This window comes from Macrobrachium rosenbergii, chromosome 1 (assembly GCF_040412425.1).
Source record: "Macrobrachium rosenbergii isolate ZJJX-2024 chromosome 1, ASM4041242v1, whole genome shotgun sequence".
In the NCBI taxonomy this organism is placed as follows: domain Eukaryota; kingdom Metazoa; phylum Arthropoda; class Malacostraca; order Decapoda; family Palaemonidae; genus Macrobrachium; species Macrobrachium rosenbergii.
In genome coordinates this window covers 56620389-56645178 of record NC_089741.1, presented here as the reverse complement: position 1 = coordinate 56645178, position 24790 = coordinate 56620389, and the positions used below count along the sequence as shown (strand labels likewise).

Sequence of the window (24790 nt, the reverse complement as noted above, 5' to 3'; positions counted from 1 at the left end):
GAAGGTCAATTGTTTCAGTCGGAAATGTTTTGAGACAAAAAATGGAAGGGTAAATAGAGCAACTGCAATTGTACTTTGTCATTTATTGTTGCTTATAAATTTATTTATGGGGTTTTGCCATGTTAATGTATGGCATTTTCTCTTTCAGGTTCCATTGTAGGACGGAGTTCTCCAGTTGCTACAGTTTGTGGAATATGTAATGATACGTATGTTCTGCCACGTGTGTTGTCCTGCTTACACGTCTTTTGTTTGGGGTGCTTAGAGAAAGTTTGTGATGGTGGAGAACGATTGGTGTGCCCTCAGTGTCAGGCAGTGACAACTGCTCCTCCTCCATTGCTCTTACCAGATTATGCTCTACATCGTTTACTAGAAACGCCTGTGGATGAACCAGCCTCTTGTACAGCTTGCAAGAGCCGGGACGTTGCTGCTGTTGCTCGTTGTTTGGATTGTGCCAAGCTTCTTTGTCCACACTGTGTCATGGCTCACCAATATATGCATTGCTTTGAGGGCCACAGGGTAGTTACCTTGGCTGAACTGGCCCAAAGAGATGAGCGACCAGTCACTTGCTTAACCCACAAAGGGGAAACTTTAAAGTATTTTTGTGTCACATGTAGTTCTCCAGTTTGTATTGAGTGTACAGTCTTAGACCATCCAAAAGGTTTGCATGAATTGGAAACCTTGAATGATGCCGCACCCCGCCATCTAGATCAAATCTGCCATGCCATGGAAGATGGTCGTTCTCGAGCTGCTGATCTCCGCAGCTGTGTCAAGTCAGTTGAAGGTTCATCATCACGTCTTCAGCAGCAGTATGAAAAAGCCCAATCTGAAATTCACGACACATTTACATTCTACACAACAATGGTAGAAGAGCGCAAGACAGAGCTATTGCGGGAACTGGATTCTCTTTATCATGCCAAACAAGTTTCCCTCTCGGTATTTGCTCAAAAGGCTCAGGAGAGTGTTGATAAATTGTTATCTATTTGTGAGTTTATCGATAAATTAAGGAAATATGCTAACACCACTGAAGTACTTATGTTTCGCAAACTTATTGAAGGAAAACTTTCCGAGCAAATGGGGAAAAATTTTGACTTGGGAATGCAGAATGTCAGTGATCTTGAATTTGTAAGTAATTTTCCTGCCATTCAAGTTGGTGTAAGGAATACATTTGGATATATTCGATCTGCTTCAGATATACAAGTTGGACCTACAAAATTACCTCCAATTGCAAGACCCAATTCTTCCAATTCAGTAAGTAGTATGAACAGTATCAACAGTTGCTTGAATGGACTTTCAGGACTAAATTTAGCTAATGGCTTAAATGGAAGTCTGAGCAATGGCCAACCAATGACTAATGGCCAAAGTTTATCAAATGGCCAACTGAGCAATAGCCAGCTCTCTAATGGTGTTTCTACAAGCTTAGCCAACAGCTTGGGAACAAGTTTGTCTCACAATCTGAGCAATGGACTCGTTAATGGATTAACAAATGGCTTGACCAACGGCCTCTCTAGCGGGCTTAACACTAGTGTTAGTGGTAATTTGAATGGAATACTTGAACGTCCATACAACAACAGTCAGTTGTCATCACTGTTATCCAAGAGGTTCAGCTCATCCCAGAATATGGGACCATTCTCCACTAGTTTGGGAGATCTGAATTTGAATGGTTTATCATCATATGAGAAATGGAGCTGCGGAGGAGGGGAAGGTGTATTTAACCAAGAACCTGTGAATGGAGTTAGTGCTCCAGATCCAGTTCTGCATGATCTGTCCCACAAACTTCTGTCATGCTCTATTTTTCCTCCCCGTTCTCAAATAAAACGGCAGAAGATGATTTACCACTGCAAGTTTGGTGAGTTCGGGGTGTTAGAAGGTCAGTTTACAGAACCCAGTGGTGTGGCTGTCAATGCTCAGAATGACATCATTGTAGCAGACACCAACAACCATAGAATTCAAATATTTGATAAGGAAGGACGTTTTAAATTCCAGTTTGGGGAATGTGGAAAACGAGATGGCCAGCTATTATACCCCAATAGAGTTGCAGTTGTACGAACCAGTGGTGACATCATTGTAACAGAGCGGTCTCCTACACATCAGATTCAGATCTACAACCAGTATGGACAGTTTGTTAGGAAATTTGGCGCCAATACACTTTGCTACCCAAGGGGGGTAACAGTTGATCACAAAGGTCGAATAATTGTAGTTGAATGCAAAGTGATGAGGGTTATCATATTTGATCAGTTTGGCACTGTTCTTCACCAGTTCAATTGCCCCAACCATCTGGAGTTCCCTAATGGAGTTGTTGTTAATGACAAGCAAGAAATATTCATATCAGACAACAGAGCCCATTGTGTCAAGGTTAGTATTTCTCTTCATGCTTGGGTTATTTCCTAAATTAGTAACATTTGTGAGTTTACAATGCATCAGAAGTTATCAAGGTAGAGCTTGCATAAACTTAAAATATGGTATTTAAAGGAAAATTTTTCAAAGATTTGTCAACTTGAAAAGCTATTAATTTAAAATGGTTAGAAGAGTCCATGCTTTTGCCTTTGTGCCTTCTTTATTGCTCTTGTAAAAAATTTTTTGGAGAAACTAGAGGTGGGTGATAAAATGAAAAAGGAAATTGAGTAGATTATGTGATATTCATATTATTCCTTCCTCTGTAAGCACTAAAATAATTTATCTTGCATAATACCCAGCAAACTGTCATACTAATGAGAAATTCACATAGCAAAGTGAATTTCCAACTACCTATTGTAATAATTATATTTCAAAATTTATGGTTAGCCATTATAATTTTTTTTTTTTTTTTGCAGGTGTTCAATTATGAAGGTCAGTATCTGCGACAAATAGGTGGTGAAGGAATAACAAATTATCCTATTGGTGTTGGGATTAACAGCCAAGGAGAAGTTCTGATTGCTGACAACCATAATAATTTTAACTTGACACTGTTCACGCAAGATGGTCAGCTTGTGTCTGCATACGAGTCGAAAGTCAAGCATGCCCAATGCTTTGATGTTGCATTGATGGATGATGGCTCAGTAGTGTTGGCCTCCAAGGATTACCGACTGTATGTGTACCGCTACCTGCAGGTCCCTCCCCCACATATGTGAGACGGGTGATGACGTATTTTGCCTACAGTTTCAGTGGTGCATTTTCCAATTAGGTTGTAATAATATTAAAAAAGTTGAAAGACAATGTCAGAGCCAACACTTAAATTATCAGTGAAGGCATGTTTATACATTGTTTGGCATGTTAAAATGAGTGTGATACACGCACACATACACCCATACACAGTGACAGGACACTTAACCTCATATACTGATGACCTCACCACTCACCCACAAGTGATCAGTGGCCAGGCAAGTAACAGTGAGACCACTAGTGCTCATTTTGTGGGTGGGAGGCCAGGTAGCCGTGTTGTCTCTGTTCCTTCATATAGTCTATTTTTAATACGGTGGTTGCAGTTGTTTGTACTCTCAGGGGCAGATGCCAGGCCCATGTCTGCCCCCCTAGTCAAAATGTGTGGCTGATGCCTGCCTGCCTGCCTGCCTTCCTTGTGTAGGCTTAGAGGTCAGTTACCAGTGTACTTGGGTATCAGCAGTTACCATTAAATGGGCTTAGATACCTGTTAATACAAGTCACTTCTACATTTACTCGCATTTTATGTTGAAGTAGGTTTTCTATTTTATATATATGAATTTTTTTTCAACTGCCAATAGTCATGTACATAACTTATTCAGTGGACTTAAGAGTTTATTTCAAAATTTTCTATTTGTTGCATCTACTGTCATAGTTGTGCCATTAAGGATTTAAGTTTTGTTTTTGGATAACCTGCTCATGGTATTTTGTTTTTGGTTTTGTTCAAGTTTCTTTTATTTTCATATTTATGTGCAGTAATTTATTGAGGTTATAATAAAGTTATGGGAGTGGAGTGCCACCAAACAAAAAAAAATTGAAGGTCTGATGGCACTACTCTACCCTCCCCCCCCCTCTCTGTAGTGGTAGCATCTCTCGGGTGTGGCACCATGTACTTTAGCCACAGCTGGAAAGAAGAAAAACTCACCCATTATTGTTCTACTGCATTTGTTAGTTATAAGGAATTGTGCATGAGAGCTACAGGCAAGTAGTGCATGAAAGGGTAGGCTGTTATGGTTCTTGGTAAAAGCAAGATTACTGTAGCCTGACATACCAGCCAATTACCCTGATGATGATGATGATGATCCTAGCATTAACAACTACGTTGGCTGGGAAGTAGTTAGATTCTCAGTCGATAAGTGGGCCGGTTGGCCAGTCCCTTGGCTCTGTGGGAGCCAACAGTTTTATATAAGTTTTTGGGATGTCTGTCTTTTGTTTTTAAAGAGAAAATGTTTTAGTTTATTTTATGAAAAGTATGGAAATTGTTTCCTTTTTTACAAGTATTCCGTTTATCAGAATGGATACATTGATTGTTTTATGAGTCAATAGTATTGACAAGTTACATGTTGAGCCATCCAAAAGTTTGCTACTCACTTGTTATACCTTTTTCACAATGTTTGCTGACGAATATATATCAAAATTAGTTACTGGTGTTTCTAGAGATGTTTAACTTGCCCAGATTTGCTTTTATTAATTAACCCAAGTATGACAATCAAAGTCAGAGGAAGTCATTGCCTGAAATATTTATCTTTGTACTTGCATAACTAAAATTTTTGTGAAACAGCACTTTAAGAAAAACTGGGGGCCAAACTAAATTACAGGTGATACTATAACTTTGGTGATGTTTTCTACAGTGACAGTTGAACTTTAAATTAAATGCATACTGTCTTAAACTCTTGAAACACATGTAGAACAGAAATCAAATTCTGTCCTTATAGTAACGGAAGCACTACAACCACATTGCAGGTAATATTCCAACCACATCTTGGTCATGTCATTCAGGCTTGGCTTAGGGTTTCCTGCATATCTTTGTGGTTTCAACCGGATTAATATGCCCTTATTGCCCTTACCTGTTGATATATATATATCTATCTAGACTAGCTCACTATGTTAGGTAGAAATTGAGTACCATTGTTGTAATCACTATACCCTATCTTGCCTTTTTTGTATCTGCTTCAAGTAGTGTAATACAAAGCTCAACCTGTTGTAACCCTGCCTCCTAGGATGGCTAATGTTAACTAAACCAACTTGTGACCTTTCCCTGAGAGATCATCATCATGCCTTACCAGTGTTTTGCAGTGTTTTAGTCCTTAAGGTCGTGACTGTGTTGTGATTGTGCCACACTCACACACCTCGTTCTTTGTGTGGAATTGGAGGAGGAAACTTCTTGTCTCCTCCTCCTCCTTCTACTTCTTCAAAATAGAAAGGTTGCAAAATCTCAGCACAAAGTCAGATTGTTTTTCTTAATGTTACAGCTGTAACAACTACAGGGCACAATTGAATTTGGTATTGGTGAATTTCTGCTATCAGAAACAGGTCTATTGTGTGTAGATTGAATTGTAAATGCAGAATCACATTTTGTTAAGTGCTACATTGAAACGGTTGTTAGTTTTCAGTGTTCAGAATTTGGCCATAGGAGTTGTGCCAAGCTGGGTAAACTGTAAGCTTGTTTAACTGTTAAAAACTGTTTATTATTCATTCACTGGAGTTAGAATTTTTGTAATGTACTAGCCATTTACTCATGAAAGTTAAAAAAGAAAGGTTTCCTGTGAAGTCGTGGGAATTTGTTGTTTTTTGTCACTTGCAGGAAGCAGTTTTTTTTTCTTTGTACCTGGTTGTTATCCAATGTCTGGCATATAGACGTGGGTTGTTAGTGAAAGTGCCGGCTTGTACTTAATAGTTTCTTTTAACTTTTTATGGCATAATAGAGGTGTTATAACAGCACATACACGGCCTTTGTGGTAATGCTTGCTTTCCCAATACAGTGAAAGATGGATCAACGTATAATGTTTGGAATTGCGTCAACAAGTTTGTTGCCAGTTAGTTAACTGTATTAGGTAGCACACAAGCATTAAATGTTACCTTCAAATTTCTTGTAGCCAGTCACTGTGTTGCAAGGGAGCACTGAATGGCTTGGACAATACATATCTTTTGTTGATACTACTGTGTAGACACTAGTGGAGCTGTCTGGTCCCTCCAGCTGCCTGGTTTCTCTTGCAGTGGAGTTCTCCCATCTGTGAGAACCCTCCAGGAGCTTATTGGGTCCCTCAGTAGACTAGTCAAGGCCCGGCTGGCCAGCCAGTCTGCCTGGGTCTGCCGGGCCTAGTCTTGGTGGCATAAGGCATCAATGGTGCGGGGCTAGTAGCTGCCCTCTGCACCCCTTCAACTTTTAACAGCTCCTGGTGACATGCCCTATAGCCACCCCCCCTTGTTTGGAGGCTGTGACATTAAAAGTAGTGAGCTTAGATGCAGTCCCAGGAAAGGTCAGGTCAGAGGGGTGTATATTGGGTAGTTGCATGCCACTTATAGTTAGTGCTCGCTGTGCTGTGTAGATCAACAACCCATAAGTTAAGGCGGACTTAGTGTAGTACTGAGGGGGCTTCCCCTTCGTCTTTCACTCTCGGACTGTCCCTTAGGTTCAGATGAAATGGCATAACCCTCCTGGCAGACGCACAAAAGTTACCTGTCAAATTGCCCTCATGGTCTTTGTTGATATTTGCAGCCAACATTCCAGTTGTTGACTCTTGAAATGTTTATCCTTCCTTGGTGCCACAAACTATGCCTAGAGCTACATTTCATCTGTGACCAATTTTAGTCACATTACACCAGTGATATTTGGGACACTACAACATAGTTTGATCATTTCTTCACCACTTCCATTGGCCTTTCTGAAGCATGACTTCGTTCGTATCTACTTAAAAAAAGGAGTTCCAAAGTCTATTTTTTCACCTTTCTACAGTCCAAAAGAATGTGTAGTTGTGGGCGGGCGGTGGGTTGGTGAGCCCGCGGGCCCAGACGGAGGGGGTAGGGCGGCCACCAGTATTATGCCTTGCACCGTCTTGACCCGCCCTGCGCCCCTCTGCTTTTCTACTAACGTTAAGAGTATCATACCCAGTTCTCTGCTGTTGACACGTTAACTACTTACCAGAGATGAAACATTCCACTATTTTTGCTGTTTTTTCTATCTGTTTGTATCATGTTACTTTTGTAGTAGCGCTGCTTGTAGATTGGGCCACAGGCTGGTCTTGGGTTTTATGCTGCTGCCTCTTAGCTTTCCTCATGACCAGTCTTTGTGCCCACCAGATGTGTGTTGCTATTTTTGCTATATGAACCTCTTTTGTTCACAAAGCAGTAGTTAATCATTATTGTGCCTAGTCCAAAGCATCAGGAAAAAAAAGTCATGACCAGAACCCAGAGACAGGATGAGCAAGTTTCCTCTTCCTAGTATTGAGCCTCGAGAAATCAAAATGTGTACTTAAGTGAGCCTATTTGGCAAAGGATGTGTTGGTCTGTTGAATTTTAAAAGGAGAAAAACAAAATAGAAGAAAAAAACTCGGAAGCCTCCTTTGCTCATCTTGACTCTGCCGCCCCCAACAAGGCTAGGGCGGTGCCAGTAACTACTCTGTGTACAGTGTTTACGGCAGCTTTTGTAGAGATCTGTGTTTGTAACCATGTTGATATTGTTTAAGGTCCAAGTGTGTCAATTACAGTCATACATAACTCATGTTACCCACTTAAATGGTCCCGTAGTATGCAAATGCATTATATATTCATATACTATGTCTTACACAAGAAAATGCCATGTCTGTCAGTTGTTCAAAAAGTTTCAGTTTATTTTGATATATGAGAGCTGTTACAGAATCAATCTTGGACTTGTTTTAAACCTCTTGTTATTAACCCTGATATTGTAAAAAGTAAGGTGGGCCACGGGGTGTGTTGACTGACCCAGTAGTGACAGCAGCACAGCAGGGTCATTGCCCCCTTTGCGGTAGTTCATCCTGGCACCATAAGTTGAGTTTTTTGTTATTTTATTAAACATTGGTTCCAATAAACGCTACTTGGTATAGACTGTCCTCCCCGCAACACACCCTAAGTGCTCCCAGACCAAGCATTAAGTGCTTGGAGTTGTTGGTCTTCCAAGATGTAGGCTGGGGAACAGTGAAGCACCAGCTGCCATAAGTGAGGACAGACACACGTCCCCCCTGGCCCACCTTCATTGTTGATGTGTTAAGCACCTTTGCTGCAGGACTATTTGGTGATGCGTTGAGGCACTGTCTGAAACACCCAAGTTATGCTCCCCCCCCAACCTCTTTATCTTTCTTCACCTTTGGGGTTGTTAACCATCCCAGAGAAAGACTATCTTCCTATGCCTTTCATAACCCTTCACACTTCAGCAACTAGTTCTAATAACCATTTGTAATGAGACTAAATTGTCCATGGAGACATTTGTTAAAATTGTAAAAACATTGTGCATTTTGTTTCGATATCTCCCATACAATATTTATTTATTTTATCGATAATTCATTCCAAGGTTAATGAAACCTTCCCACCACCCTTTAGTTGTTGGTAACCCTGACCTTAAAGCGCCAACATGTTTTGCGCTTTTATACTATATATATACATATATACATATTGAGTGATCCAAAACATAATTATAATTTCTTCAATTAACCTGCTGGCGCATGTGTTGGTTATTATTTTTAATTCTACTTGCCATCAAAGCAGGCTGGTGAAGGGACCATTCCAAACTAATCGATAGTGCTGTCTCTTATATCCTTACCAAGAGTTACTGGTGAGAGTTAGGCCAGTGTGTTACGGAATCTAAGTATAGAATCTCTATGGTCAACAAACATGGCATACACAAAGTAGGGAGTGTACAAATTTTAAGTGTTTATTTTTCTAAATTTCTTAAGTCTTATAGGGTATATTCACATTTTTGCAATTTGTATATTTTTTAGGTATTATGGTTATGTATGTACACTTTGGTCACCTTCACTTTACTTTTAGTTTTTTACCAAAGATATAAGTAAATCAAGTGTCTCAATAGTTGATCTGAAGACAGGTAGAGAGTTACATGGATGGAAGCTGATATAGTTAAAATGATGTGTTCCTGTCTTTTTACTGAAGTACTGAAGAGTGATGTAGGTGCAGGATTTGTATGAAAACAGGCTTCATTACTACAGTTCAGGTTATTTGAAGTGGTTGCTGTCCTTGCATACTGCATATACAGTGAAGCATTTCAAAATGTCAGTCATTTGTACTTGCAGTCATTGTGTCCTCTTTTGATCACTAGTTTCAGGTTAAAAGTTGTTTTACTGTTACACAGATGTTTTATAAGGCTATACTAAGCAAATTTTGAGAGAATTTTTGTAGCAAGTGCAAATTGCTATTGTTTTTAATTTTTATTTTCTTTTGAAAGGATATCGTTGAGAAATGAATACTCTTAATTTTTTCATTTATGGCAGGAAAACTAAATCAACTTCCATATGTAATTCACCATGTTTATTGTATACAATTTTGTTGTAGTTTATTTACCGGAATGGCCCCATACTTTTATCATTTCATTGAATTTCATCATCTATCCTAATCATACTCTGAGGATACTTTTATTTAATTTTTCCTTTTTGTTTTTGTTTTAAATTCTTACTATTGCCTTCACAAAGAAATATTTAGAAATATTTTATCGTCTTTCATGGCGCAAGTTTTGTTGAATGCTGTAATGGCTAACCTAGAGAATTTCAATAAAGTATTTTGTTTGACTGTAAAACTGCTTTTTTATATACCTTTAAATTAAAATGTGTTTATCAGGAGGTTGTTATACCTTAGGAACAATTGAGAGAAAAATTGATGATTTTCATTATAATGTAGATGGATAGGAAAGCATATATGCTGATATCCATATTTTTTTTTTTGTATGGAGACTAGAACTACAATTGGTAGAAAACATTTGTACAATACAGAAATACAGTGTTCTTTATGACTGTTCCCTACAGAAAAACTTTGTTTTGAAACTATTAAGATGCTGGACAGTGTCCTTAATAATTTGTAAGTTAAATATTCCTGCATCTAAAGATTATAAATATGGTCCCTTTGGGCTTTGAAGTTCAGAATCTAGCAATTTGACCAAACTTGAACATGGGGGACCAATATGACCAAAAACTACTGTATTGCTACTTTGTTGTTACTCTACAACCCTTGTAGATGGGTTTTGACTGAATGGCAAGTTGTAGTGTGTAAAGTTTGGCAATTCCTTTGCTTGATTGTGGCATTATAATCAGTCCTTTAAGACTTAAACTTTGAGACAATTATCAAAATCACAGCTCAAGTATTTATTGATAATGTTCCTCCTCTAATGTTTAACTTAACACTGACAAAATCCTAAAATTGGTACATTAAATAAATTGTAAATGAATTGTCAACAGAATGCTCAATCACAGCCATATGATGCTTTCAAGAGAAATATGAAACTATAATTCTGAAAACTTAACAATAGTTGGGTGCTGAAATATTTGGCTGTAAACTTTTAAAAACAATAATGCAAAAAGGTTAACAGTAAGCAAACTAGAATATGTAAAAAGTCAGTTGATCACTGAAGTTTAGGAACTTGTGAAATAGTAAAATATTAAAACTGGCCTACCACAAAGCATTATTAAATCAAATGTAAATATTTTACATCTATCGGAGAGACAGGGTCTTCCCCTGGCTAGGGAGGTGCTCAAAATACCTAAAAACCTATTAATAAATATAACTACTCTTAATAACTACAAAAGTAAATGACAAAAAGAAAAAAGTTCCATCTCATTACTCTCCACAATATGATGATGCTCAAATGAAGCCATGACATATAAAGTAAGGAGAGACTACACTTTTTAAGGGTTGTCATCATCCTTAGGAATACAGAATCTTTTGGGTGGCAGTGAGTCAGGCACTAATGATTTGGTAGGTCAGACCCTGACTGAACTAAAGAAGCATGTCTCGTTCAGGAGGGTAAAGCAGAAGCCAAATTTCAGATACTTGGTAAGATGTCTACAGAACACAGTCCCCACTTTCAGGGGGTGGTATCTATAATGTGCCTCTTGTAGCATGCAGAGCAGTACTGATGGGATTTTGCAGTATTCCAATTTGATTTCTTTTATGCATCTATTCAAGTTGTATTTCTTCTACTTTTCATCACCCCTGAAAAAGGATAAGAACCAAAATCTTTGAGCATGTGCATAGACTTCTGTGCACAAAATTTATATTTACTTATGGTAAGAATCACAAAATGATGGTTTGGCATGTTAAAAATAAATTTCCCAGCATCTTACCGTTTGCCAGGGCTTAGGATAGCAACTACCAAGATCTGAATTGTAGCTCTCCCCTTAGTATTTTCCTTTAAATTAGCTATGCTTCCCTACCTTTTCCATATTCCACTTTCTTTGATGACACAAACATTAAGGAGGGTAGAATTGGGTAGCAGTCTTCACCTGTAAAGAGAGGGTAAGCTAATCGCCCTAAAATCTTAGAACATGTCCATAGTTTTTATTTTGTGTACAGAATACATAGAATCTTCACTCCCTGTAAGTCATATAGTTGGGTGGAAGGGTATCCTACATGAAACCACTATACTAGGTATGATGCAAGTATCCAAATTAAAGAGGCTTGCTTTCAAGCAGATACAAAAAGTGCCATTTCAGCAATAAATCTGTTGTAGGTAACTGGTGTAGATTCTTTGTTTCAGAACAAAACTCCCTTCAACATGTTAGAGAACAAATCTGTGATTTAAACATTAATATTTCACATCACAAAGAACAAATGAATCTAGTTGACTGAAGCAACCACAGAAGTTCAATCAACTGCTTTCCAAACTAATGAAACCCGATGCAGCAAAGTAACAATAACAATTTGCTTAACCCTTTGAGACTGATGACATCATCTGCAGCCATGTAGACCTTAGAAAATTTTTGGCTAACTCCAACCTGTCCTTGTGACTTTAGTTTGTTGTTTACCATTTCTTAACTTACTACATACAAGTATTAACTTCAAAATCTTACCATAATCACCATTATACAGGAACATGAAATGACACTATAACCAGCATTACTGTATACAGTACCGTGAAAAATAAATCTACAGGAAGCTTAAAAAAATATTGTCATGTCCATGAGCAATTAGGTCAGAGTGGTCTTTTCCACTGATGAGTTTTGCAATCCCCCTAAAAAAATTTATGAGAAAAACTATTACTGGAATCATCGAAATTATGATACAATACCATCCATGACCTACAGATACATCAGATCCCCAGCAGAAAAAAAAGTTTACAATACAGCAAAGTTATAAAGATCAATCATTGGTCCAATATTAACAAAAAAAAGTATTAATGTACAGCTAGTGGGTCTTATGATCATCCCACCGATTGGCCCTGCATCATCACTGCAGTATATGCATCAACTGTGGACTTCTGTGGACTTTCACATTATGCAAGATCCAAAGAATGCACATATTACATATATAATGAGTTAAAGCTATTAACTGTAGAATAGGAATGGCACTAAAAGCAGCGAAACTGAGTTAAGAGTCAATGGGAAGTAGTACTTGATGCAGGGAAAAATCTTTGTACAAAAACAGCCCAAACAAGCCAGGTTTCCCAAATCTAGTGTCAGTATTAAATATATAATGAAAACCACATCTAGAAAGAACCAATAAGATTGCAGACCTGAATCCTTATGTTGCTATGTCCAACATGGAAAAAAAAAAATTAGAAAGCCAAAACATTAATATAAGAGCTGGAAAAACAAAAGTCGATAGCCAAAACATTAATACTGTATAAGAACTTAAACAGCCAACTCTTGACTGAATCTCAAGACGTAAAAAAGAAATAAAAAAAAAACCTGAGAAAATGCTACTTCCCCTAATATGAAGTGTCACTGGCCATAACACTGCTGAAGACCACTTTTCATCCATCCTATAAAAATGCATAATATGCATTAACAATAGATAATACCACCAGCCGTATCAAGACCAAAAATGACATGCAACATTAAACTATATAATTACATTGAAATAAAAAAAAAAGCAGTTCCATTTCCTTTAGGCAAAAAAACAAACAGCAACATAATCTGAAATACCACTCAAACAAGAAAGGAGTGTATTGCAGAAGGCAGATACAAGAAAAAATTACCCCATCACCAGTTAACAATAAATTTTGTCAGTCATTAGTATTTTCAGGTTACAGTACTCATTTGTTAGAGATGATTATTACCTATTGTAGACTTATTCTTAGAAAAAATCAGGAATAAAAGTGAAGCTAATAATAAAATGAGTATCCCTAAACATCAAATCAAAATGGAAATGAGAAAGTGTTGATATAAAGGTAATTCAAATGATAACAAACTCTGAAGTAAAACTATCAAATGAAAATGGAAAAGATAAAATATTGAAAGTAAAAAAGATTATTCAAATTATAACAAAGTTAGAAGTAAAACACTTGAAAATCCCCAAAACATGACTTTTCACATACATCTCCAATAACTAAATCCTCCAGTAAAATGTCAACACAAAACCCTTGAAGACCTTGGAGAAATCCCACACCCCCTTAGAGAACATCATTCAGTTGCGGTATGTTTACAATTTAGAAACAACACAATCCCTTCAGTTATTAACTGTATACTAGCATCTTTCTCAAACCCTGAAGAAAACGACTTAGAAACTGTAAAATATGTACGGTACATTAAAAGTTATCTGTGACACAATACCCATAAATTTTTCTGATTTTCTTCATCTTGGCTATAAAACTCTAAATTGACACTTCCGCAATTAATTCATACAAACAACCAAATAAGAATTACAACTTTAGTTTCCCACAAGCCTTAGTAATTTATAGTTACAGTTGTTAATAACATATTTTAATGCTCACTGTCCAATCTGGGGCCACGGCAGAAAATGCTGGACTGCACATGTACACATTTTTCTTGAACTCATGGAAATCTTTCCATCGGTTGAACTTTGCTTGTGTTACTACTGTATTATATTGTAGACAAGTTAGATTGGAACACTGTATTTGATGAAATCTGCAGAAGTTACCAATTTCCTCTTATCTGCAAAGCAGCGTAATTACACGTGGTCTTTACTAGAATCTCTACAGAGCAGACTGGAAAATATATCAGTGCTTCAGAGGACATAGCAAATTCATCACTATGTTCATTACAAAAGCTACAGAAAATACTATTTTACTTTCTTCTAACCAACCCACTAAACAAAAGACCCCTGGTGATCTGACTCGTCTAAATTAATATAACCAGATCATTCAAAAGAAACTGCAAAATAAACAGCCAACATTAACTATACAGTAATATAAAAAAAATTTAACCCTGGCTGTATAAATAACTTAACCTAACAAAAAATAAGATCTCAGCAAAATTCAGAAACAAGGTAATATGAGGAAGAATAACTGCTGTATCTTCAAGACAATACATCTTGAGAACAAGCAATGGCACCCTTTTTGACAAATACTGTATGTTAAAAGATATTCACAAAATTAAAATTTTTTCATACTCACTAAGACATGCAGTTACACATAAGAAAAATTCACAATGCATGTGGAATCACAAACATATTGAAACAATAGCATCAATAACCTAGGTGAGCACTTTCATAAAATAAAAATGACAGAGATCTAATTGCAAAAAATATTGAAAATTTGCTGTAGGATAACTTTCTAGAATATGCTCTTGCCACATGTAATAGTCTAGCCCCAGGAGAAACACATGGCACCCTTAGCCATATTGTACTTATTACAATTCTAAAATCACCTTCAGCTAAGAAAGTTATTTCCAAAAGGATGCAGAAATAGCATATAACTCAATAGTTTAGTCTGATGTGCCATTCAGTTAATGAATACAGACCTATCGCTTTAACCAGCTATTTATACAATTCTTGTAAAAAAGGTCACTGCCTGACTAGTGATACAGTATATGAAAAGGTCTACAATTATAATTCCCTCAATGTTTGGGTCAAGAAACAACAGATCAACGGTAGATCCATTAACCCATTTATTAGACCATATCTGCTGGAGCAATGAACATAAAAGGATAACCACAGTTTTTTCTTCAACATTCAAAGGTTATCTGACAATGCATGAGGATAATCAGTTCTCAAAATATTAAACACAATAATACTCAGACACTTACCAATACAGCACTAACCTTACTAAAAGATGGCACTTTCCATGGTGTACAAACTGGTAAGGAGTTCTTCAGGGTACAGTAGTGCTGTTTATCTTGATAATTAACATCAATGTGATTACAGATCTCTGTTGATGAAACAAATTAGCTTGTATAAAGATGTCAAATACAAAAAAACTTATAAATTAGAAAAATGATACCCATCAGTGAAACAATTAGATAACTCTTTGAGCGCCATAGGACATATTCTGCATCTGAGCATTTTTACTCCCTTCGGTGCCACTGGATGTAGAATATGTCTGGGGAAAAATATAAAAAAAATTCTCAAAAAATAATTCCCAATGTACTACAAGAAGTACTTTGCCTGGTATATAAGAGATGCAAAAAGTTTGCAGAGCGGCCCCAGCACAGAGTTGGTGTACTTCAGGGCTTCATAATGCCACCGAAAGTTCATTGTTTAAGTTGCGTGTGATATCATAAATAATTATATTTGCGTATTGTCACATTTCTCTCGTCATAACTCTGTTACAGAAGGTGTTTATTGCTGAGAATTTTATCGCAATTTGGTTTGAGTGTATTCAAGATGCCAAAAGGTGTTACTGGAGCTGTGCACAATTGCAAGATGTCTTGAAGTTGTTACTTTTATTCACATTTTTTAATTTCTAATTTTTGCTATGAAATATTTATATACATGTACATACAGAAAAGAAGGGTGTAACAATACATACACACAAACATGGTTCCCTTACTTGTCAATGAGACCCATCTGTCACACCCAGGAATACAGTATATAAAATATTTTCTGTTAATATTTTCTCTTATGTCTTTTGCATAAAATATATAATCAAGGGCAAAATCTAAATAAATATATAGCGACTGGAGAAAATCCGACCGAAAGAACGGAAAGAGCCTCAAGGCGCCATGGCATGAAAAAGGGCGGCGATGGCGTCATACGTAAGATCTCAATATTTATGAAAATCACTATGACCAAAACAGCCAACAATAGATCAAAAGCCCACAAGAAGATGGTACTTAACAGAGATGGAAAAGGTGCTCAAAGCCATCGTAGATGAAGAAAAATAAATCCAAAATAGGGACGAGCACACAAAAAGAAGCGAAATCAATCACGTGCTAGAAAATGGAATGAAGCAGGTGGCGCTGGTGTGGCCATCTCCGGTGTAGAGCGTGAGGCTGTAACGGCTCACCGCTCTTTCTGGGGTTTGTTGAGGAGAGGTCTTTTCAGTATATATTTCCGTGGTGATGGTATTTCACTCACCACTTCATTATGGCCTCGTCTTCTAAAAGACGGTCGAGCTGAAATTAAAATAACCCCCAGCTTTCCTGAAAACTCTTTTTCTCTGAGTATATCTAGCATTGTTATATACAGAAATTCGTGCTATAATGGAATTTCACCAATGACACAGGACTGGACTCAGAAGCTTCATATATAAATAAAGGAAAAAATTTTATAAAGCTATGTAGTAACAAAATATTTTGCTTAGATAAGTAAAATAAGACATGGTATACAAATTTCCATTTTCAGCTATGCTCAACTCAATTCTTACTTTTTTATACTTTAGAGGAACTTTGATGATTAAAGGATGAAGTTCAATGATTTACCAAAAAACAAGACAAAAATCAGCTCTCTAAGATAAAACTTAACAACACTAGAGTGGTTAAAAAAGGGATTTTGACAACGGAAAAATCTATTTCTGGGGGAAGACCTGTGTCACCCAGTGAAATGGTTCCAATAGCACACATTTCTAGGTATAAATATTGCTAAACATACCAGAGAAAAAGGATATTCACAATGCCAAGGTTACTACCCCTGGATCGAGCACCATAAAGGTGTCGGTATGCACTAAGGGGTGAGTGGAAGCCACTATCACAGATGCTTCGCCCAACAGATTTCTCCATTCTCAATTTTCTTGTGCAGTCTAGCGGTAACTTGCGGCAAAGTGAGAAATTTTTACCAATATTTTCTCTTATATTTTATGTCCAAAATATGTATATAAAAGGAAATCTTATCAGCTATACGATAAAAAAATGTCAAATTTCTGTCACTAACAGCTTTTGTGCTAGCATAAGTAAAGTAAGACAAGTTATACAAATTTCATTTTCAACTACAACTAACTCAATTTTTTTCTTACTTTTATACTTTAGGGGGACTTTGAGGATTTAAAGATAAAATTCAATAATTTGTCAAAAAAATGAGACAAAATGAGCTCACCAAGATCAAAATTAATGATGCTAGAGCTGGTTGGGAAAAACTTTAGCATTTCGATTTTTTGCTACTCACTGAGGTTTGGCGCTTATGGTGACAGAAATAAGCAATGGATGCAACGGAGTTAAGGCATAATTGACAGACACTTTATTTGGAAAGCTCTTATAGTATAATATATAGAAGGTAAATACAAAAATCTTGTACCACCTCAGGTGCTAAAAGAGCAACATCTGTATAAACCAACTACAGTATATCATTAGTACTGGATTATGGCAGTCAAATATGTGGATCCACAACTAACTTGACATTAAAGAAATTACTAAATACAGTACATTATTGCAGGTGGGAAATAGTGAACACCTATTTTCTCTACTGTGTGACCTGATGACTATACATAATGCTGTAAAAATACAAGCTCTGATTTTTCTATTAAGAGGTTGTCTGAGCAGAGAACTATTTTCCACCCATCCAAATTAAAGCCATAATCTTAATAATTCATTAAATATGAAGATCATAATTGCTAAAGAACTAGAACTACTTCCTCCTTGGACTATCCATTGTGTTGGAACTTTTACTCATACGTACTGCTTACCAAGTTTCACACATATATTGTACTCTTGATTATAATTATCAATACGTACTTGTATTGATAAATAGTATAAACAGACAACTGAGTTATTATTATTCAGAAGATGAAACCTATTCATATGGAACAAGCCCACAGGGACAATTGACTTGAAATTCAAGCTTCCAAAGAAGATGGTTTTCATTAGGAAGAAGTAAGAGGATGTAATGGGAAATGCAAAAGGAAGAGACCCCACTTATTATAAAAGAAAAAATAAATCAATAAATAGATAAAAATGTATTAAAATGCAAGGAGAATAGTACAGTATTACGGTAGTAATGCATTGCATCTTCGCTTGAACTTCTGAAGTTCCAGTTGCACGACATCCTCTGGAAGGCTGCTCCACAGTCCAACGGTGTGAGGAACAAAGGCCTTCTGGAGCTGAGAAGTTCAACAGTGAGGCACATTTACTGCATATTGGTGCTGCTTTTCAGCAAATATGATTGCTCTTGGCAGGTAAAGGGGATAAGGAATCAATTGTGAATGTGAAAGATCTCTGTTGAAATACAATTTATGAAAACATGACAAACAAGAGACCATTAATCAATGGTCCAAGTCATAACTGCTACTATTAGGAAACAGAAGCCTACCACCCTGAACCACTCTATCTAAAAGAGATAAATCTCTGGCAGAAACAGACATCCACACAGCAGAACAGTATTCTAGTAAAGGAAGCACAAATGACCTAAAACAGTTTGCACTGATTTTATCACTGTTATAAATATATGAGGCCTTACAAACAATACCCAACTTTCATGCGGCACTTGCTGAAACTTTCATTAGATGTTTCTCAAAAGTTACGCCTACAATAGTTAAAGCTTCAGACTTATTCAGCAAAGTTCCATCCACCTGAAGGGGAGGATGGGGTGGGAAATCTGTATGAGATCTGCTAATCAATAGTGATTTCGTTTTACTGGATTTCAGCCTCATACCCCACCAACTACACCATTCACTGATCCGGTCCATGTCCCAACTGAGGCTGAGGGATGTTCATTTTTTCAAGCAAAGACTTTACTACACCCACAAATGTAGCATCATCAGCATACTGAACAATCTTGTTTTCCAGGTCAACAACCATATCACTTTTATACATTAAAAATAACAGGGGACCAAGAACACTACCCTGTGGAACTCCAGACAAAATAGGTCTTGGTTCACTAAAGATCCCATCCACAGCAACTCGCTGCTGCCTACCTGTAAGGAAATCTTGAAGTAATCCTAAAACATATCCACCCACTCTGAGATTCTTAAGTTTATAAATAAGTGCCTTGTGATTTACTAAATCAAATCCAGCACTAAACTCTATTATCTCTTATAGGACTGAGCTGAGGGGCTTGTTCTTATTATATAAGATACAGGAACTCCTTAAAAATTGAATGTTTGGATAAACTGAAAATGTCAATGGCCCTGACAAATTTCTTCTAGTCATTTACTTCTGTTGTGTTCTTTTTATCTTTCTTTCTGTTTATGTCTGCTATTCATTGCCAAGTTAAGAAGGTTACTTTTCTTTATAGATGCTTATCATTCTGGCTTTGTTATGTAGTAGCGTATTTAGTCCCAGGAGGCTTAAGAAGACACTTAGTAGTTTCTTTCTTTCATTAGCACCAGAAGAAACAAAGTTATAATAGGTTACAAAATAAATTGCAGTGCAAGATTAAAGTGTGAGTCAAACGTGAGCCTTTCTTCTTATATCAACCCACAATTGGTGAGGCTTACAACCTCACGCCCTTTCTTCTTCTGCTTCCTTGCCTTCTCTCTTCCCTCTCTCTCTGCTGCTCCCTCTCAATACTAGACTTGATAAGGATTTCTGGAAGTCCATGTCCAGCCCCTCATAGGCGGGAATCTTACTTCTATTCCGCCTTTGTAGATGCCTAATTGGTTAAGGCTAATCTAAAGACGTCCCTTTTTTGGGTGGATTTTTGGAAATCGCACCGCCTTCAAAGGAGGTGCTTGCATGTCACCGGAAGTTATGGATTCCAGCGGCTGTTTATCCAGTTAAGGCCACCATGCGTTTTGTTACGAATTCCTTGTGATTTCCAGCTCAATTAAGTGCAGTCATAATGACTTCATAACCACGACACAGTCATAACATGTACCCGAGTTTGGCTTTTGTAATCACAACACAGGTTTTGCTTTTCTAGCACTGGTTTACAAATCCCTTTATGATTTCCAGTTTGACTAAGTGTACCTGAGTTTTGGCCCTGTCATCACAATATAGCCAAAACAAATGTTTTGTTATTCTCTCTCTCTCTCTCTCTCTCTGTTCATTTCTTCCAATCTCTCTCTCTCTTTCTCTAACTACCAATGTCTATTAATGGAAGGTTTCTCTCTTTCGTCATGTTAATTAACATTTAGAATATCCAGAATTCCTAGTTATCACTTCACTTCCAATACTTGATAAATTTAGGTTGAAAATTGGTTGACTAAAGAGTTGTTACGCTGTAAGTATTGCTCTGCACTCAAGGATTGGGTTATGCAGATTATCTGTCAAATAAATTATGGGTCAGTATTTAAAATGCAGGATGGAATGAACTGAACTGAATATAGAATTTAGGCCAAAGGCCAAGCACTGGGACTTATGAGGTCATTCAGAATTGAAATGGAAACTGACAGTAAAAGATTCGAAAGGTGTAACAATTGTTAGAAGAGGGTGGAAAGTAAGATGAAGAAAGAAATATGAAAGGAGGTACAGTAAAAGGAATGAAAGGAGTTGCAGCTAGGGGCTGAAGGCACGCTGCAAAGAATCTTAAGTAATGCCTACAGTGGCAGAATGGAATGGGGAGGGACTAAAAAATTAATGTGAGCAAAACAAAGCTTAGAAGGACTGGAAAGGAAGGAATGGAAAAGTACATTCAGGAAAGTTCAACGAGACCGCTGAGTTAACATTCCTAACCCTCAAAGGGCTGACCCAAATGATTGTTGCAGGATAAATGTAGGAATGAACTCTGCACTTTACACTGAATGTAACAGATGGTGTCACAAGAAGTCCTCATATACATGGCATTGAAAATCTCTTACTCCATTTTCAATGCCAGAAATGCATTAATAATGCAAATTGGGAAAAGAGGGGAGCTGAAACCCTGTTGTGACAGATGGACAGGTTTTAAAAGACGTAAAGTTCTCCATTACTTGGGGATATACTGGACTGTAAAACAGACGTTGGCAGGGCAAGTGTGTTTCTGCACCATAGATGAAATGAAGAGAGAGCTAGATTACTGGTAAATAAAATTGACCCATTAGTAGAGATAGCAAGGAATTTTGATGGGTACATAAGCCTGAACTAATCTTGACCGGCACAAATATGAGCACTGATAAGGAAAATGGAGATTTTCGGAAAATGTGACCATATAACACTACGAGTCATGGCCAAGTATTGTGAAAAGAATGTATTACTGTAAAAGAAAGGAATCAATGGAAAGAAGTGGTATTAAGAGGCTGGAAAAATGAGATTGCAAATACTGAGGTGGTTTGGACATGTAATGAGAAGGGATGAGAAGCAGTTGGAAGCAGCAATAGGAAGGCCTGTGGGAAAACCCAGGAAAACAAGCTACTTATGGACTGAAAAATTCTGGCTTTATTTTTGAATGGTGCTGAATGATTAACTTTATAAAAAAAAAAAGTTTATTCAAAAGTTTTTTGGCTGGCAAATCACTGCCTGAATTTCTGTTGTTCTTTAAATGATCAGGTCAGGGTGTTTCATTACTTTTAACCCGCTCATTTATCTGGGAAGGACTTCCATACACCAGCGCAGATCCTGAATCCTCCATTACGAATCAAATCGCAGATTATTAATACAAGTATTATATCTAAAGCTGAAATAAATACTACATATATATGGCTTCCATAATCTAATATTTAAAGTACAGTTGCATTGTATAATTACAGATGAACTGTCAGCACCTAAGTTAATGTGATAAAGTACCTCTATCATGTCTACACATTATTACTTTTGGCTTTCATTCATGTAATGTATGTTTTTAAATATACTATCACAGGTTAAACCAAAGAATTTTACAGTTGCTGATATATATCAGTATAGTATTCTCATTTCAGAATGTTAAACAATGGGGTACAAGTTACTACTGACCAATAGATCACTGATGCACAGGATAAACAATCATTGTCAACTACTCTTCATTCTTAAGTCTATAAGACATCAGAATTCACATGTGCAGGGGCACTTGGACTATAAGAGAGCTTCACAAATGATGGCTTTGTTATGAACAAAACTCAAACTGTGGATCAAAAAAATTATGAACAAATTCCAAAAGCATAGCTTCAATAATCTTAGTATAATCAGAAACAGCTTTATTATTGAAGTAGGCATGCCAAATATTTTTATTCCTTATAATTCAAGTTACAAGGTTTGTACACTCATAGATATGGGCAGTCTCCCATCATGCATACCTGCATGATGACCACTTCACAGTCAAGACTGAAATCTATTTAACCGTGTAGGAGTTGCAATCACAAGGCAAGTGTGCCAGTTTTTGTAGTATTAAAGTCACAGCCATGGATACTAACCTTGGTGTCGTGTGCAGACAAAAAAAAACAGGTGGCCTATCTTCCCCATCTATGTACTAAGTGTGGCTGAAATCTCATCAACTATGTTGGAATTGTAATGATAAGTGTGACATACATACTGAAAGACAGGTGGATGAACCAGTTAAGTCACACTCAACTGCTGATAAGGAACTGGAATACGAATTACAAAATTGAATGTGCACTGCATTTTTGAATAGTCATTATGAAAAAATGGTAGGCTAGATTGATTGATTTCTTTCCACCTTGACTGGGTTTTGACCCATTCATGATGGTTTTGGACTATCACTCATTTAGGAAGTCTTAAAAAACAGGAACACATTCAGCAGTACACCTTTGGCTATCTACTTGTTAAAATTTTCCAATGTGGTGACTATATTAGATAGTTTAATCTGACCATAAAGTTAATCTTCAGCATGGTACAATATACTTGACTGAATTAAAGAAAATGGTGCTATGTGATAAAGTACATGTATAATAGAGTATACAGCACTGAAGTATTCATGTATTAAGGGTTTTAAGCAGGAATATCACTTCTGGTGGTAGTTCATTAAAAATTAGAAAAATAACAGCTTATGTTTTTACTCAAAAAATTTCTTGCACAATGTAACTGTACATGAGAAGGTTATTTAGAATAACCCACCATGAAAGGGTAGCATCTAACTTGTGCCCTACTTAGCACACTGAGTAGTAAAAAACTATAATGGTCCTGGAACAGTTTTGATTCCAGACTTCCTGTTGCCCAGCTGAATCTTAACACTTCCTCTATTCACTAGTCTCCTATTACCCATTTAGCCAACTGCAAATTTTCACACACTTTCAAAACCTTTGGAGCAACCTTACAAAAGAATTGTGACCTTGGATCTGCTTAAACTACTGCCACGATAATCTGCATAAATAGAATGACTAATTTAAAAATGACAAATTTTTAAAGTAATTTGTATTTTTCCTAACATACAAACCTGAGGTCTTTACATATGGGATTAACTTTCAGCGACCTGGAAATCTGGTCATTCAACTTTTGCAAGGTGGTTATGGTAATAGCTGCAGATGGTAAGGGCGGAAGCACTTCCTACCAAGTCAGTAAGCATTCAATTCTACGCAGTTTGCCTTTTGGCACAGGTAAGAGTATGAAGAGTGGTAAGAGGTGGGCCCTTTACATAAAGACCTCAGGTTTGTATGTTAGGAAAAATACAAATTACTTTAAAAATTTGTTATTTGTTCCTACACATATACAAACCCTCGGTCTTTACATATGGGAGACTTACTCTTGGAGGGAGGATTCAGAGAATCTTTGAACTGACCGGTAGTTCGACTCACCTGATACTCTCTTCCTGGTCATGAAAGAGCAAAGGAAGGAGACCATACCTCTGATCTATTGAACAAGAGAGATGTTCATTCGTCAGACCTCCGGGTATTTCGAATTAAAGGAATGTAACATCCTTGATTCAAAAAGGTTTGGATGAACCCACAGTGTCGGTGACTATAAAGCTAAGAATAACCAGCTGTTTGTTCATAGTCAGTCCCTCTCTCCCCTTCCTAGAGAGAAGGAAGGATTTGCATCTACTAATCCAAATGGAGCTAGATTATAGATAGGGTGTTCAGTCATCTAGATCACCTGCATGCACACTCGTCCAGCATGTGATGGCTTGTTCACTGTTCCTCTACCCACTGGGAGAGGAAGGAAGACAGGAGAAAGAGAAGAGGCCAGTCCCACACACACCTTTTCCTTGAAGCCACACACCTTAAGCGAGATGTAACCTGTCCTTCAAGAGCTGGGTGAACTACATGGCTTGTTGAGCATCCACCATAGGACCCAAGGATCTATGGACAACATCCCAAGGTAAAAGGAGATGAATGTACTCAACCGACAGGCTCTTCCTGAATGTGATGGACAGACTGATGCCCCTGGCCTCGAAAGATCTGGCCTGAAATGTACTGATGTCCACCAGGAAGTTGCGGGGTACGCTCGATTGATCATCTCACTACTCAGAGAAATGACAATTTGGACACTGTTTCTCGGCCAACTCGAAGCTAATGAATGAGTTGTTGGCATTGGGCTGAAAGTCTAGTCTTTATGGGGCAACACAGACACCATACTGTCATTGGAACCACAGGACCAGACAAGTGGAACAATCAATCTCACTGGTCACCTTCAAAACATGTAGAATGGCGAAAGGCGTAAGCTTCCAGATGTAAATGAATACCAAATTGAACTGAATTAACATCCATCATGCACCAGGTCATGCAGACCATATGGTGTTATGTTATTTAGAGATAAAAAACATGGTCAAAGTTAGTAATTGACAGGTCATATTTGATGAA

The 24790-nt window shown here is 37.2% G+C and overlaps 1 protein-coding gene across 2 annotated transcripts in view; it reads left to right on the top strand.

The window, feature by feature from the left end:
- LOC136838680 (brain tumor protein-like) overlaps positions 1–9679 on the top strand; it is a 53257-nt gene extending 43578 nt beyond the window's left edge. For both annotated transcript variants that reach the window (XM_067104074.1, XM_067104084.1), the window contains exons 3-4: positions 149–2352; positions 2811–9679. In XM_067104074.1, the coding sequence (XP_066960175.1) occupies positions 149–2352; positions 2811–3107 (2501 nt within the window). In that variant the 3' untranslated portion in view covers positions 3108–9679. The remainder of the gene's footprint in view (positions 1–148; positions 2353–2810) is intronic.
- The last annotated feature ends 15111 nt before the right edge of the window (positions 9680–24790 follow it).